The following is a 14,082-nucleotide window of genomic DNA, read 5'->3' on the forward strand; positions in this document are numbered from 1 at the left end:
TTTCCACATACTTAGTAAACAGGTTGCTGAGCCACACTGCAGATAGTCCTCAACGTGAGACCAGAATAGAGCTCACATTTTCCATTGCTAACCATTGCTAAGTTAAGTGAGTTTTGCCCCATTTTGCAATCTTTTTGTCACAGTTGTTAAGGAAAGTACTGCGGTCGTTAAGGGAATCATGTGAATCAAGGCCATTAAACGAACCTGGCTTTCCGCCCATTGACTTTGCTTGTCAGAAGCCAGCTGGGAATGTCACAAATGGTGATCACATGACCCTGGGACAGTGCAAGTGTCATAAACACATGTCAGTTGCCAAGCGCCCAAATATTGATCACATGCCCCTGGGAATGCCACTATGGTCATAAGTGTGAAAGCTGGTTATGTTGTGACTCAGGGCCAGCCTGTGGGTCCGGCAGCCGGCTCAGATGTCTCGGATGACTCAGATGAGGGGGAGGAGGAGGGTGTGGAAGACGAACTGGCTGATGATGGCTTGGAGGCTTCGCAGAGCCCCCAGCCGGGGCCCTCTTCTCAGCTGCGTGAGCCCGATAGTGCGGAGGATGATGACCCACAGCTGGCCCTGTTCAAGGACGCCCGACGCAGGAGGCAGTCGAGCAGGAACAAACAGAGAAAGGCTGTGGGACTCCTCGGGAGGAGGCACAGGGAGGCCACGCCCTGAACTCTAAATAAAAGGAGTGTTTGGGGAAGGGCTGGTTGCTGAAAGCAACCCTTCCGTTTGAGGATTCAAGTTCCAGTGTTTTTGTTTCTTGTTCTGTTGTTTGAGTAATAAATCTTGGCAGACGCTTTCCAGCCTTAGACGCTCTCCAGTCTCTACTGTTTGAACAGGGGTTTGCCTTATTGCAAGGCCGGTAGCAGGCTGGTTCAGAACAGGTTATAAGTCACTTTTTCCAGTGCTGTTGTAACTTTGAACAGCCACTAAATGAAAACTTGTAAGTCAAGGACTACCTGTATAAACAAATCCTATTAATATTTTCTCCAGTTTAACATCTACCCTTGAAGGCTTCACACTTTTCAACATTTTTCACAGCGTTATGACTTTCTTTTCATCACTTTTTTCTTGAGCGCTAAAATGGATAATACAGTATTTGCTCCAGTTCTTCCTTTGATGTATCACTGTCATTCCCATACAGTTCTATAAGACACTCTTTCAGCATTCTGTCACTTCAACTTCACACAAAATTATTTCATCGCTTTTAATTCCACTCACTCTGCGGAAGAGACCTTGTTTAGCCCTCTTCACTCACTACCTCAACTTCCTAAATTTTATTTCAAAATTGTGGTGCATTTTAATTAATTTAATTCAGTTTAACTTTATGCTGCTCTTTGATTACATTATTTGAAGTTACCATTTTTCTGTGCAGAATTTTATTTCTTTCATCCTTATTTTGCAATAGTCCTTCTGTATGCATTTTTTCATCACTAACTGCAGTACCTGTTTTATTTCATTGTTCAATTTCAAATTCAGAATAGAGCTGGAAGGGACCTAGGAAATTTCTAGTCCAACTTCCTGCTCAAGCAGGAGACCCTATACCATTTCAGACAAGTGGCTGTCCAGTCTATTCTTAAAAAGCCTCCAGTGAGGAAGCACGCACACCGTGTGGAGGCAAGCCTTTCCACTGTCAGGAAATTTCTCCTTGGTTCCAGGTTGGATTTCTCCTTGCTTAATTTCCAACCATTATTTCTTGTCTTGCCCTCTGGTGCTTTGGAAAATAAGTTGACCCCCTCCTCTTTGGGGCAGCCCCTCAAACCCTGGAGTACTGCTATCATGTCACCCCTAGACTTTCTTTTCTCTAGACTAGCCATACACAGATCCTGCAACTGTCCTTCATATGTCCATCCATATAGACATTTCTCATGGGGAGATGACATGGCTAGTTCACACTCTTCCTCCTATATCAGAAGATTTTCCAAGTTTCTACTCTCCAAACATTCTTTTTCCTACTTGTCATTATTCCACACAGTTCTATGATACTCGATTACATTATTCTTTCCATTGTTCAGTGCAGTTTCCCTATTCTCTTTTCTTCCATTCACTTTTGATTCATTCTGTTAGAAGATGACTGTATCTTTTACTATTTTTAGGCATGAGTTTTAACTTCCTCTTCCTGCCATTATACCACTTTCACTCTAGTTTATTTTACTTCTTTTTTATATCCATTTTTTCTCAGTATCCATTCTTGAAACTGCTAGATAATAGTATGTCTTATTATTTTTTATGCCTGATTAATATTCCCCAGTCTGTCATTGCACACAGTTGGGGTTTTATATTTATGTTCATCCATTTGCTATGTGTATGTGTGAATATATTTATACATAAACAATTTATTTGAAATGGATTTTTCCAAAGAATGTTGCACATTTTCTCCCAACTTTCTGATGTACATTTTAACCCTTTAGCCCTTTCATTAATAATTAAATCTGCATCTTCGTTTGCTTCCAATTCATTAGCTATATTCAACAAAATCAAACCACATTCATTCAGAACTTCATTCTTTCTCTTATATGTTGATTCAACCCTTCATCATTTACTCCTCTTATATTCCCAGTAGCAATTTTCCATATGCTATGGTGGTTACCAGATGGGTTATATAGAATTAATCTTGACAATCTATTCTGGATTTGATCAGTCAAAACCTCCATGTAACAGTTATTTATACAATTAAAAAAATGCATGGACTAGATCAGTGTTTTTGCAGGAGAAGGAACTGCAGAGCCTAGGAGCAGAGTTAAAAGAGGAATCAGCATGGAATCTCTACATTCTCACAAACAGTCCAACCCCTTTGAATTACAATAACCCTTATCTAGTGCCAAAATAGTGCTGGCCATTAGTTGATTAGATTCCTGTGTATAGGCAGGAGCAATGCATCATTTTCATCGGAACTTAACTTGTGGCACTGATCTTTCACATCTGACAGTTTTTCAAACTTGGCAACTTTAAGATCTGTGGAATGCTGACTGGGGAAGTTGAAGTATACTATCTTAAAAAGATCAGGTTTGAAAAATACTGGACTTATTCCCCAATCTTAGTTGTACCTTTAGCACATACCATGGTGGCGCAGTGGTTAGAATGCAGTACTGCAGGCTACTTCTGCTGCCTGCTGGCTGCCTGCAGTTTGGCGGTTCGATTCTCACCGGCTCAAGGTTGACTCAGCCTTCCATCCTTCTGAGGTTGATCAAATGAGGACCCAGATTATTGGGGGAAATAGGCTGACTCTGAAAAACCACTTAGGGAGGGTTGTAAGTAAAGCAGTGTATAAGTCTAAGTGCTATTGCTATTGCTAGACAGTATTCTTTGCTAATGGTAGAGCCAGCTCTGGTTAGCACATTTCAGCCAATATGCCACAAAGACAACCAAAGCCATTTTAAATCCAAGCAAGCTTATGCTATTCTAGAATCTTTAATTAAAGATTACCTTACAAGTAAAGTATGCCAGCTTCCCACCAACAAGGAGATTCATGCATTGTGCTGACACACACTTAGATTACAGACAGGAACATGTATTACCTTTTTAATTATCAAAGGAGACAGTGAGTGTTATCCCGTGTGGTGTCTCTGCTGATAGAAAGCTCTTTGATGCAACAAAGACATTCATTAGCACAATGACAAGATACACAATTTAGTTGATTTTCCTGCCCAAATCTATTGTTGAGGATTGGGGTTCCTTTCAGAACAGTTGGGAGAATATTGTTGAATGTTCATTGTATTCGTTGTATTTGTTGAATGCCAGTTGCATTTTCCTTATCTATGGATAAACTCACATCATTCAGGTAGTCCTTGAAATACGACCATTTGTTTAACAATGGGTCAAAGTTATGATAGCCTTGGAAAAAATGGCATGGCCCATCCTCAAAGTTACAACTGTCTCACCATCCCCAGAGTCACGTGATTGCAGTTCAGGCTCTTGGCAACTGGTTTGCATTTACAAGGATTGCAGCATCCTGCAGTCCTGTACACAGGATTTGCAACCTTCCCAGCCATCTTCCAAGGAGCAAAGTCAGTTGGGAAGCTGGATTCCCTTAACGACTGTGTGAATCACTTAATGACCACAGTAAAAATGGTTGTACAATCAGGTTCAGTCATGTGATAACTCGCTTAATGACCATATTGCTTAGCAACTGAAATTCCGCTCCTAATTGTAAGTCAAGGACTACTTGTCCACATTATCATGAATGGCACACTGCGCACTTCTAAAAGCTTTTGTAGGAAGTTTCCACTCCACAAATTTGTGTTTTGGACGAGATGCCAAAAGCTATGATTCTTTCCATTTGGCACCGTAGAACAGCAGCAAAGAATTTCTGACCTACTTCCATTAATTAAATCCTTTATTTCTAATTGAAATGTAAAAATGATATACCTCTGTGGGTAAGGAGGGAGGGGGGATGGAGAGTATAGTGAGTGAAGGAATGTTCCCATGAAAAGCCATGAATGCCAAATAAATAATCCCTTTATACTTTGAGCTTATTAACTGATATTATAAACCATTTAAAGCTAAGGGTTCTCTGGCATCCTCCCCCACAACCCCTATTAGCACTCTTAACAGCCTGTGTGGGTGATCATTATAATGCAGTAGGCTGGAAAGCCATCCTTAGAGTCGTGCATACTGGTATGATAAAGCAGGGGGTGGTTTGGCAAATTTCAGGGCATCCGTGCAGAAACGTGGGAAAAGTGCTACAATCCTTCCAAAAGGAATAATTAGATTTCTAGAACACCTTCTCTTTCTGCTTTCCTGCAAAATCAAGTGTGGGGCAATAGGCACTGCCTTCATTCTGATAAGTTCATCATCTCATAGCATCACCAGGAACTCAGTTCAGAGTCAGGGGGATGCTATCTGTGTTTGCCATAGCTGCTGATTTTTTTGCCAATACAGTGTAAACCTCGGCTTCTCTATCACTTTTGTCTGAATTAATACTTTTTGTCTGTATGACCAGTCTTAAAAACAGGAATAATTACATACAGTATTAGTTGCAGCCCCTTAACAAAGATTTGCTTTCCTCTTTGTTTTTTAATGTATGTATTTCAGTACTGATATTTATCATTATTCTGATGTTTTAACTGTATTCACTGTTCAGAGTTGCTTTAAAGAGATGGGCATCAATATAAATGACATAAATAACAAACAAACAAGGAATGTACGTATTCAGAAGTGGGAAACTTTTAAGACCTCAGAGATATGGAAAACAATTACTTGGTTGGTTATAGTGGGGTGGGCAGCGAGGGACAGTTAAGGGCGGGGATATAGAATTTAGGGATTGTGGTGCACAATTCTCAGATCTGGCTATGCAATATTACAATACACATGAACTCTAATAAAACTATACCTTTCTCAACAAATGGAGTGAAGGGACGTTTCTGTTTAGAGGTTTAGGTTGTGGCCAGACTGACAATAAGGAAAGAGTGAAGAATCTGAATTGTTACATTCACAAAATGCTTTTAACTAGGCCACCCTAGAGTTCCAGATGTTGACCACTTTATTTATTCAGTTAGTTTTAAAATATTTACTTCTTATTTTAACTTTTATGGCAGAGGCGTGTGCCATGTGATTTATGTATACTTAAATAATTTACATGGCCACCCATCTCACAACTGTGACTCTGGGTGACATACAAAGATTAAAATCTAGCAATTAAAACAATAATCCATGACACTCTGAGTAATTTCAATAAACTTAGGGAGACCTTGGGAAGAATTCCATGGATGAGAATCCTAAAGGGGAAAACAACTCAAGAAGCTTGGGAAATTTTGAAAAGTGAGATAATAAAGGCCCAGTCTAGCACAATACCAACAAAGAAGAAAAATAACAGCTTTCAAAAGAAACCAGCATGGCTGCTTAAAGAACTCTCTGATAAACTGAAAGATAAAAAGGACAAGTATAAGAAGTGGAAAGAGGAGCACATAACTAAGGCAGAATATCAGCAAACAGCCCGTGCCTGCAAAGATGAAGTGAGGGAAGCTAAGGCTCAAAATGAACTAAGGCTTGCGACCAAAGTCAAAAATAACAACAAAAAAAGCTTCTTTCAACATATAAGAAACAAGAAAAAGGTTAAGGAAATGATTGGTCCATTAGTGGGGGAAAGTGGCAAGAAGGTGACAAGCAAAAGGGAGAAAGCAGAACTATTTAACTCGTTTTTTGCATCTGTCTTTACACAAAGGGAAAAAACAGTCCAACCTACCAAAACCAGTGCCATAAAAAACAGAATAGAAACACAAGTTAAGATAGGCAAGAAAATGGTAAGTGAGCACCTGTCCAGCCTAGACGAGTTCAAATCATCAGGACCAGATGGATTACACCCCAAGGTTCTCAAGGAACTGGCAGACGTGATCTCAGAACCACTGAACTATATTTTTCAAAGATCCTGGAGCACTGGGGAAATACCAGAGGACTGGAAGAGAGCTGATGTAGTTCCCATATTCAAAAAAGGGAAAAAAATAGATCCAGGAAACTACAGACTTATCAGCCTGACCTCAATACCTGGAAAGATTTTGGAAAAGATAATCAAACAACAAATCAGTGAACACCTTGATGCAAACAAAGTTATCACTAAAAGCCAACATGGGTTTGTCAAAAACAGATCATGCCAGACAAATTTTATTGCTTTCTTTCACCAAGTGACAAAACTAGTGGACCAGAGGAACGCTGTAGATATACTTGGACTTCAGTAAGGCATTTGATAAAGTAGATCACAACCTACTACTTGATAAGATAGAAAAATGTGGGTTAGATAGCATCACCACCAGATGGATTCGTAGCTGGCTGACAGGCCGTACTCAGCGTGTGGTCCTCAATGGAACTGCATCTACATGGAAGGAAGTGTGTAGTGGGGTGCCCCAGGACTCTGTTCTGGGCCCAGTGCTCTTCAACATCTTCATCAACGATTTGGATGAGGGGATAGATGGGGAACTCATCAAATTTGCAGATGACACCAAGCTGGCAGGAATAGCCAATACTCCAGAAGATAGGCTTAAGATACAGGAGGATCTGGACAGACTCGAACACTGGGCACTATCTAACAAAATGAAATTCAATGGTGAAAAAAGTAAGGTTCTACATTTAGGCAGGAAAAATCAAATGCACAGGTATAGTATAGGTGGTACCTTGCTCGATAGTAGTAACTGTGAGAGGGATCTTGGAGTCCTAGTGGACAATCACTTAAATATGAGCCAGCAGTGTGCTGCAGCTGCCAAAAAAGCCAACACAGTCATAGGCTGCATTAACAGAGGGATAGAATCAAGATCACGTGAAGTGTTAATACGACTTTACAATGCCTTGGTAAGGCCACACCTGGAATACTGCATCCAGTTTTGGTCACCACAATGTAAAAAAGATGTCGAGACTCTAGAAAGAGTACAGAGAAGAGCAACAATGATGATTGGGGGACTGGAGGCTAAAACATATAGGGAACGGTTGCTGGAATTGGGTATGTGTAGTTTAATGAAGAGAAGGGTGAGGGGTGACATGATAGCAGTGTTCCAATATCTCAGGGGCTGCCACAAAGAAGAGAGAGTCAAGCTATTCTCCAAAACACCTGAAAGCAAGACAAGAAGCAACGGATGGAAACTAGTCAAGGAGAGAAGCAACCTAGAACTAAGGAGAAACTTCCTGACAGTTAGAACAACTAACCAGTGGAACAACCTGCCTTCAGAAGTGGTGAATGCACAACACTGGAAGTTTTTAAGAAGAGACTGGCCAGCCATTTGTCTGAAATGGTATAGGGTTTCCTGCCTGAGCAGGGGGTTGGACTAGATGACCCCCAAGGTCCCTTCCAACTTATTATTATTGTAAATGACATCTTCCAATCACACACACACAAAAAAAACCCCATCAACAACAGGGCTAGCCTAACCTCCTAACCTAACATCATGGGCACTCCCTGTCATGACACAAATGTTTATTTCATATAGGCTCTGCCTAGACTCTCTTTAATATAACTTTTAATACAACAGCACAATGATGAACCTATATACAGTAGTAGTCTTTTACATTGTGTCAGCTGGCCAGCCATGTCCTCTTCTAAGAAACTCTATTTTATTCCTCTCAACATTTTGCTACATTTGCTAGCCATGGAGCAAACTTAATTTTTTATCAAATGTTTGGAGGGTTCCTTCCCTGCTGTTTTTAATTTCAAGATTGTATTTCTATATGCTTCAGACTTGCCTGATACCACCATCTTACCCATGGATGACTGGTTATGAATATCACATCCAGGTTGTTCCTTAACAATTAACTAGCTAAATGTTCTCCGGGATCTCTCCCCAACTTGACCTAGCTGGTCTTCCAACCATGTACATATTGATAAAGTGACTGAAGTGACATCGTCTTTTTCTGTCCACTTTTCTCAGCATTGTAGATTTCTCCAGAGAGCTAGGACTTTGCATAGTGGGTCCATACTGTGCATAGGTAGAGTTACATAAATGAGAGCACCTAAACACTGACAATTAAGGAGTTCTCATATGTAGGGGTAAAATGACGTGTAGGCTCCTCCAGCCTCAAGTTTGCCATTTGCCAAATTTGAGGCATTTTGCCCACCTTCTCCCCACGATCATATATTTAGGTTTATTAGTCAGCTTGTGAGTGCCACTTCTCATCTGCCTCCATAGCAAGGGATTAACATTTAATGAGCTGATTGGATATATTTTTCACTGATGAACCTTTTTCTTCTCTTCACTATCTCCTGCAGCATTAACTCTCACTGTGTGACATATCTACCACTCTGTGGTCTAGTCTTTCCTACTTAAAAAGCTTTTCTGCTCATTAGTGCGTTAGGAGGACAAAAGGGATGGGCTGTGGATTCGGTATTTGAATGAAGCCAATTAATTTGATAGGGTCAGTAAGAAAGACAGAAAAGATGGGGAAAAGATAGCCTTAAATTAGAAGCCACAGAGTTGGTTTCACCTCAGACTTTTTATGAACTTGGTGCTAGTTGGAAGTTGAAAATGTTTTGCCTTGGTGACAAAGCATATCACTTTCTATTCAATCCATACAATCAGCTAAACTCCACTGAGATAAGAAGTGGGTAGTTAGTAATTGAGCATGGGGAAACCCACTACAGTTTCAGCATTTTGTGGGAATCGAGATATAATTATAAGCCATAACCCTGTTTAGTATCTTGTAAACCCAGCCAGCTGGAGAATTCTGGGAGTTGAAGTCTACAAGTCTTAAAGTTGCCAAAGTTGGAGAGCCCTGTTATGAAACATAGCCTCTGTTTACAAAGAGGCCAGAAAAAAGTATGGGTAAGGAAGTAAAAAGAATTAAATAATAAATCATGACTGCTTTGTCACTTACCTTTTCTCACTTGGGATTCAGAGTCAAGGACCCTTCAAAGAACAGATGCAATATTGCAGCAGTTGGAATTTATTCTTATTTGCAGTTTCTCAGGTTTTGTAGAGAAACACAAAGATGACCTTGGAGGAAATAGGCAGATATTTTTATCAAAATATGAACACAGTCTGGAAAAAACGTGGTGGGTGCTCCATCACTGGAGGTTTTCAAGAAGAAATTGGACAATCATTTGTCCAGAACAGTGTAGTCTCCTGTTCGAGCAGGAGGTTGGACTAGAAGACCTCCAAGGTCCCTTCCAACTCTGTTATTCTGTTTCTTAAAAAGTTGATATTTGGCCCAAAAAGTTTTCCTGTTTGAGTGAGAATCTTCTACCTGAGTACCTGAGGCATAAAATCTCATAAGCATTTCTCCCCCTAATCTCCCCCTAATCCCCCTAATAACAAAATATGTTATTAAACTAAGCATTTCTTCTCTTTCATATCATCTAAATTCTATGCATCTGCTTCATTCACACTAATGATCAGATCAGCCTGTCTTACACACTAATCTCTGTGTATGCTTTAGCTCAGCAGCAGAGAATGTGTTTGCCTAGGGAAGATCAGAGGAAACCTTGGAGAGACATTTTAATGATTTGGCAATAAATGAACCAAGGATTGGACTGGATCAAGGGGTGTGGGTGGTAAGCCTCTCATGAGGCAGAGTTCAAATTAATTCTCCCAGATCACTTATGTCCTATAGATTGACCAAGATAATTGGTGGAAATACTGTATATTCTTCTTATCTAGTGAGTAGAACAGAGATAAAGTTCTAGGTTAGCCCCCCCTCCCAATAGGATTTTCGACATTCTCATAATAAGGTACAATCAATGAATCAATAAATAGCCAACCAAACAAAATTAAAGCTTAGCATGCTATGTGGATGTAGCTATTAGGTCCTTAAGGGATTGGGTTAAGTATTTATTAATTTATATCCCATCTTTATTATTTTTACAAATAATTTTCAATATATCCAACATAACTCCCTTCTATTTTCCCCACAACAATAATCCTTTGAGGTGGGTTGGGCTAAAAGAGAATGACTAGTCCAAAGTCATCCAGCTTGCTATCATGGCTAAAGGAGAATTTGAACTCATGGTCTCCTGCTTTCTAACCTGGTGCCTTAACCACTACTAGACCAAACTGGCTGTGGTTATTTGCAAATATAGCTAGCCAGGTCCATCAATATACATAATCAATCTGTTATCTTTTCTAATGGCTCCGGTAGCACACAATAACCCTAACTGAATTACAAAAATCATCATTGAGGGATATTTCAGAACAAAGGAACCAAAATAAAACTCCCGTTTGGCATTGCTAAAATCTAAGATGTGTCATTAGAAGTCCAGTTGAATCCAATCAGTTCTGTCCTCACCCTGTTTCTAAATGGGGCTCCAGCCTTACAGATCAACAGCCTTACAGGTCAACAACTTCAAGCCCCAAAGTCAGAAAGCTTACTTAGCTCAGTGCAAGCCATGATTGATATCTGAACTCAGCCAGCTCAAATAGAAACTTATCGGTGGCAGAATTCAGTAGCTTTGGATTCCTGGTTTATAGGGACCTCACCCCCAAATAGGGTCATGTTCTCCATTCTTCCATCATCATCCCTTTCCTTTCCTCTGCCCAGTTATCTCTGATAAACAACAGAGTGCTAGGGGAACTTGTGTATGTTTATGCTTAAATTTATGGGCTGGGTTTGTTTTGTTTTTTGCTATAAACAGCTTTCAAAGTGGTTATGATAAAATCATAAACAATTACAACATCACAAAGCAATTACTAGGAACATAATGATTCTGGCAAAATTTCTGAACCTAATTTTGGGAGGGGAAAAGACACAAGAGTCTGGCATGCATTTAGGATGGTTGCACTGTCCTGGGCATGATGTGTCCACCGGTCAAAGAATGTCGACTGGTGGCCCCCAGGGGGAGGGCGTTCTCTGTGGGCGCACCGGATTTATGGAACCATCTTCTGGTTGAGCTCCGGATGGCGCCTGACCTCCACTCCTTCCGGCGCGATCTAAAGACTTATCTCTTCGAACAAGCCGGCCTGGCCTGATGGGATGGGGTTGGGTTTTATTACTGTTTAATGTGTTTTAATCTATTGTTATAGTTGTGGGTACTTTGTTTAATCTCTTTTAATTTTTGTATTTTGTCTTTTAACATGTATTGCCCTGTTCACCGCCCTGAGTCCTTTGGGAGAAGGGCGGTATACAAATAAAATTAATAATAATAATAATAATAATAATAATAATAATAATAATAATAATAATAATAATAATAATAATAATAATTTTGTGACGGTCTGACAAGCAAGTCAAATGGGGAAGCCAGATTCACTTGACAACTATGATACTAACTTAACTGCAATGAATCACTTAATAGCTGTGGCAAGAAAGGTCGTAAAATGGGACAAAATTCACTTAACAACTGTCACTCTTAACAACATAAATTTTGGTCTCAATTGTGGTCATAACTGTGGTTAGAATTCGGCACCTGTTGGAAAGCAGTCCCGATTCATTCACCGCTCAGCTCCACTCTAGTTGAAATAGCTAGATTTGGCGGGTAAGGGTTTACCTGCAAAGCCTTATGTCATATAGGATTTTTTAAATTTAAATAATGGTGCCTGGATAAGGAGTAAGGTTGGTAGGTTGTAGTTTATATCTGGGAGTTTTATTTTAAAGATGCCAAGGTTAAGAAACATTGTCCTACAAATATTTTATATTTGCTTCCACAAGGATCAAGATCACTGAGGAACTAAAGGATCTGATTCTGAAGATGCTGGAAAAGAACCCTGAATTAAGGATAACTGTTCCTGAAATTAAAGTAAGCAATTATGAACTTTAGTGGATTGTTGAAAATGTTGCGTCTTCTGAGCTGTTCCATATCACAGTAATTGAATGGATAGGTTAAATCTTATTTAGTATTCTTATCGATTATGTGCTGCTACACTAGCTTTCCCCAACCAGGTGTCTTCAAGATGTGCTAGCCCTGCGCTAGCCTATAATTTCCTAGCCAAGAATAACTTCTAGAATTTCCAGCCACTGAGAATTTTAGGAGCTGTAGTTTATTTATTTATTTATTTATTTATTTATTTATTTATTTATTTATTTATTTATTTTATTGGATTTGTATACCGCCCTATTCCCGTAGGACTCAGGGCGGTTTACAGGGCAGTTAAAACCATGAATACAAAAAATTAAAAACAAATAAAACAATTAAATTAAATTCAAGCCCCAAGAGTAAATCTAAAACCCAGTTAAATTAACAACCCCACAGTCTGGACCAAACAGATCGAAGAGCCAAGTTTTCAGGTCCCGGCGAAATGAGCGAAGGTCGGGGGCAGTCCCAAGTTCTGTGGGTAGTTGGTTCCATAGGGCAGGCGCACCCACAGAGAACGCCCTTCCCCTGGGAATAACCCGCCGGCATTCATTAACCGGCGGTACCCTGAGAAGGCCCTCCCTGTGGGGGCGCACAGGACGATGGGAAGATGATGCCGGCAGCAGGTGTTCCCTTAGATAGTCCGGACCCAAGCCATTTAGGGCTTTATAGGTCATTACCAGCACCTTGAATCTCACCCAGAGGGCAACCGGAAGCCAATGCAGCTCACGGAGAAGAGGTGTTACACGGGAGTATCGGGAAGCTCCCATCAAAACTCGCGCGGCTGAATTCTGTACCAGTTGAAGCCTTCGGGTGGTCCTCAAGGGAGTTGAAATGTTCAACACATCTAGAGAATATTGGGGAACAGCATATTAAACTTGGAAATGTAAGGGTTTATAGTAACTCTGCATGTCTTTGTGCTGCAAAAAGCAATGGCATATAGCATCCACATACAAGTAATCCTCGACTTATGACAACAATTGAGCCCTAAATTTCTGTGGCTAAGCAAGAGTTAAGTGAGTTTTGCCGCATTTTATGACCTTTCTTGCCACAATTGTTAAATGAATTTTTGCAGTTGTTTAGTAACATGGTTGTGAACTGAATCTGGCTTCCTCCTTGACTTGGCTTGTCAGAAGGTTGCAAAAGGTGATCTCACAACCCAGGGACACTGCAACCATCATAAATTTGAACCAGTTATCAAAAATCTGAATTTTGATCATGTGGGGGATGCTGCAACGGTCATAAGTTTGAAAAACGGTCATAAGTCACTTTTTTCAATGCCATTGTAACTTCGAACGGTCACTAAATGAATGATTGTAAGCTGAGGACTGCCTGTATTGCAGATCAGCACAATTCAGTCCTAGAAACCATGCTCTCCTCTGATTGCTTAGGATCAGCTTTCAAAATGGATTGAGCTTTAACAAAAGAAAATTTGTACATGGAAATGAAGTCTTTAGAAATTCAGACCATCTTGCTAAAAGTAATTGTTACCGGATTGCTAACTTGAAATAATCATCCCATCAAATAAAAAAAAGAAGGATCTGGATTCTGCTTGATAATTTTTTTCATAGTTTAGCTGGTTAGAGACTAATAATGTCATAATCTTAAAACTTGAAAGCTTTGCTACCTAAGCCATTTGCTAGAACAAGAAGAGTGACAATTGCCATCTTACATTAACAGGTGATTTTGTGGCTTCTTTTTTGAAAAAAAAATATCTAAGAATTGCCATCTCTTATTTCTTTTTCCACTCTGTCCTTTCTGATAAAATTCAGTTAAATGGACATGAGTAAGACATAATAAAGCTCAGCCATTAATTTACTGTATGACTTTTGACAAGCCCGTCTTTTGTAGATTCCGCTCTGCCCCACCTTGGAGG

At 39.9% G+C, this 14,082-nt stretch overlaps 1 protein-coding gene across 2 annotated transcripts in view; it reads left to right on the forward strand.

The window, feature by feature from the left end:
* CAMKK1 (calcium/calmodulin dependent protein kinase kinase 1) overlaps positions 1-14,082 on the forward strand; it is a 139,122-nt gene that overhangs the window by 108,560 nt on the left and 16,480 nt on the right. For both annotated transcript variants that reach the window (XM_081314145.1, XM_081314144.1), the window contains exon 13: positions 12,065-12,152. In XM_081314145.1, the coding sequence (XP_081170271.1) occupies positions 12,065-12,152 (88 nt within the window). The remainder of the gene's footprint in view (positions 1-12,064; positions 12,153-14,082) is intronic.

The sequence above is a fragment of the Vipera berus genome (genome assembly GCF_964194415.1).
Source record: "Vipera berus genome assembly, chromosome: 1".
Lineage (NCBI taxonomy): Eukaryota > Metazoa > Chordata > Lepidosauria > Squamata > Viperidae > Vipera > Vipera berus.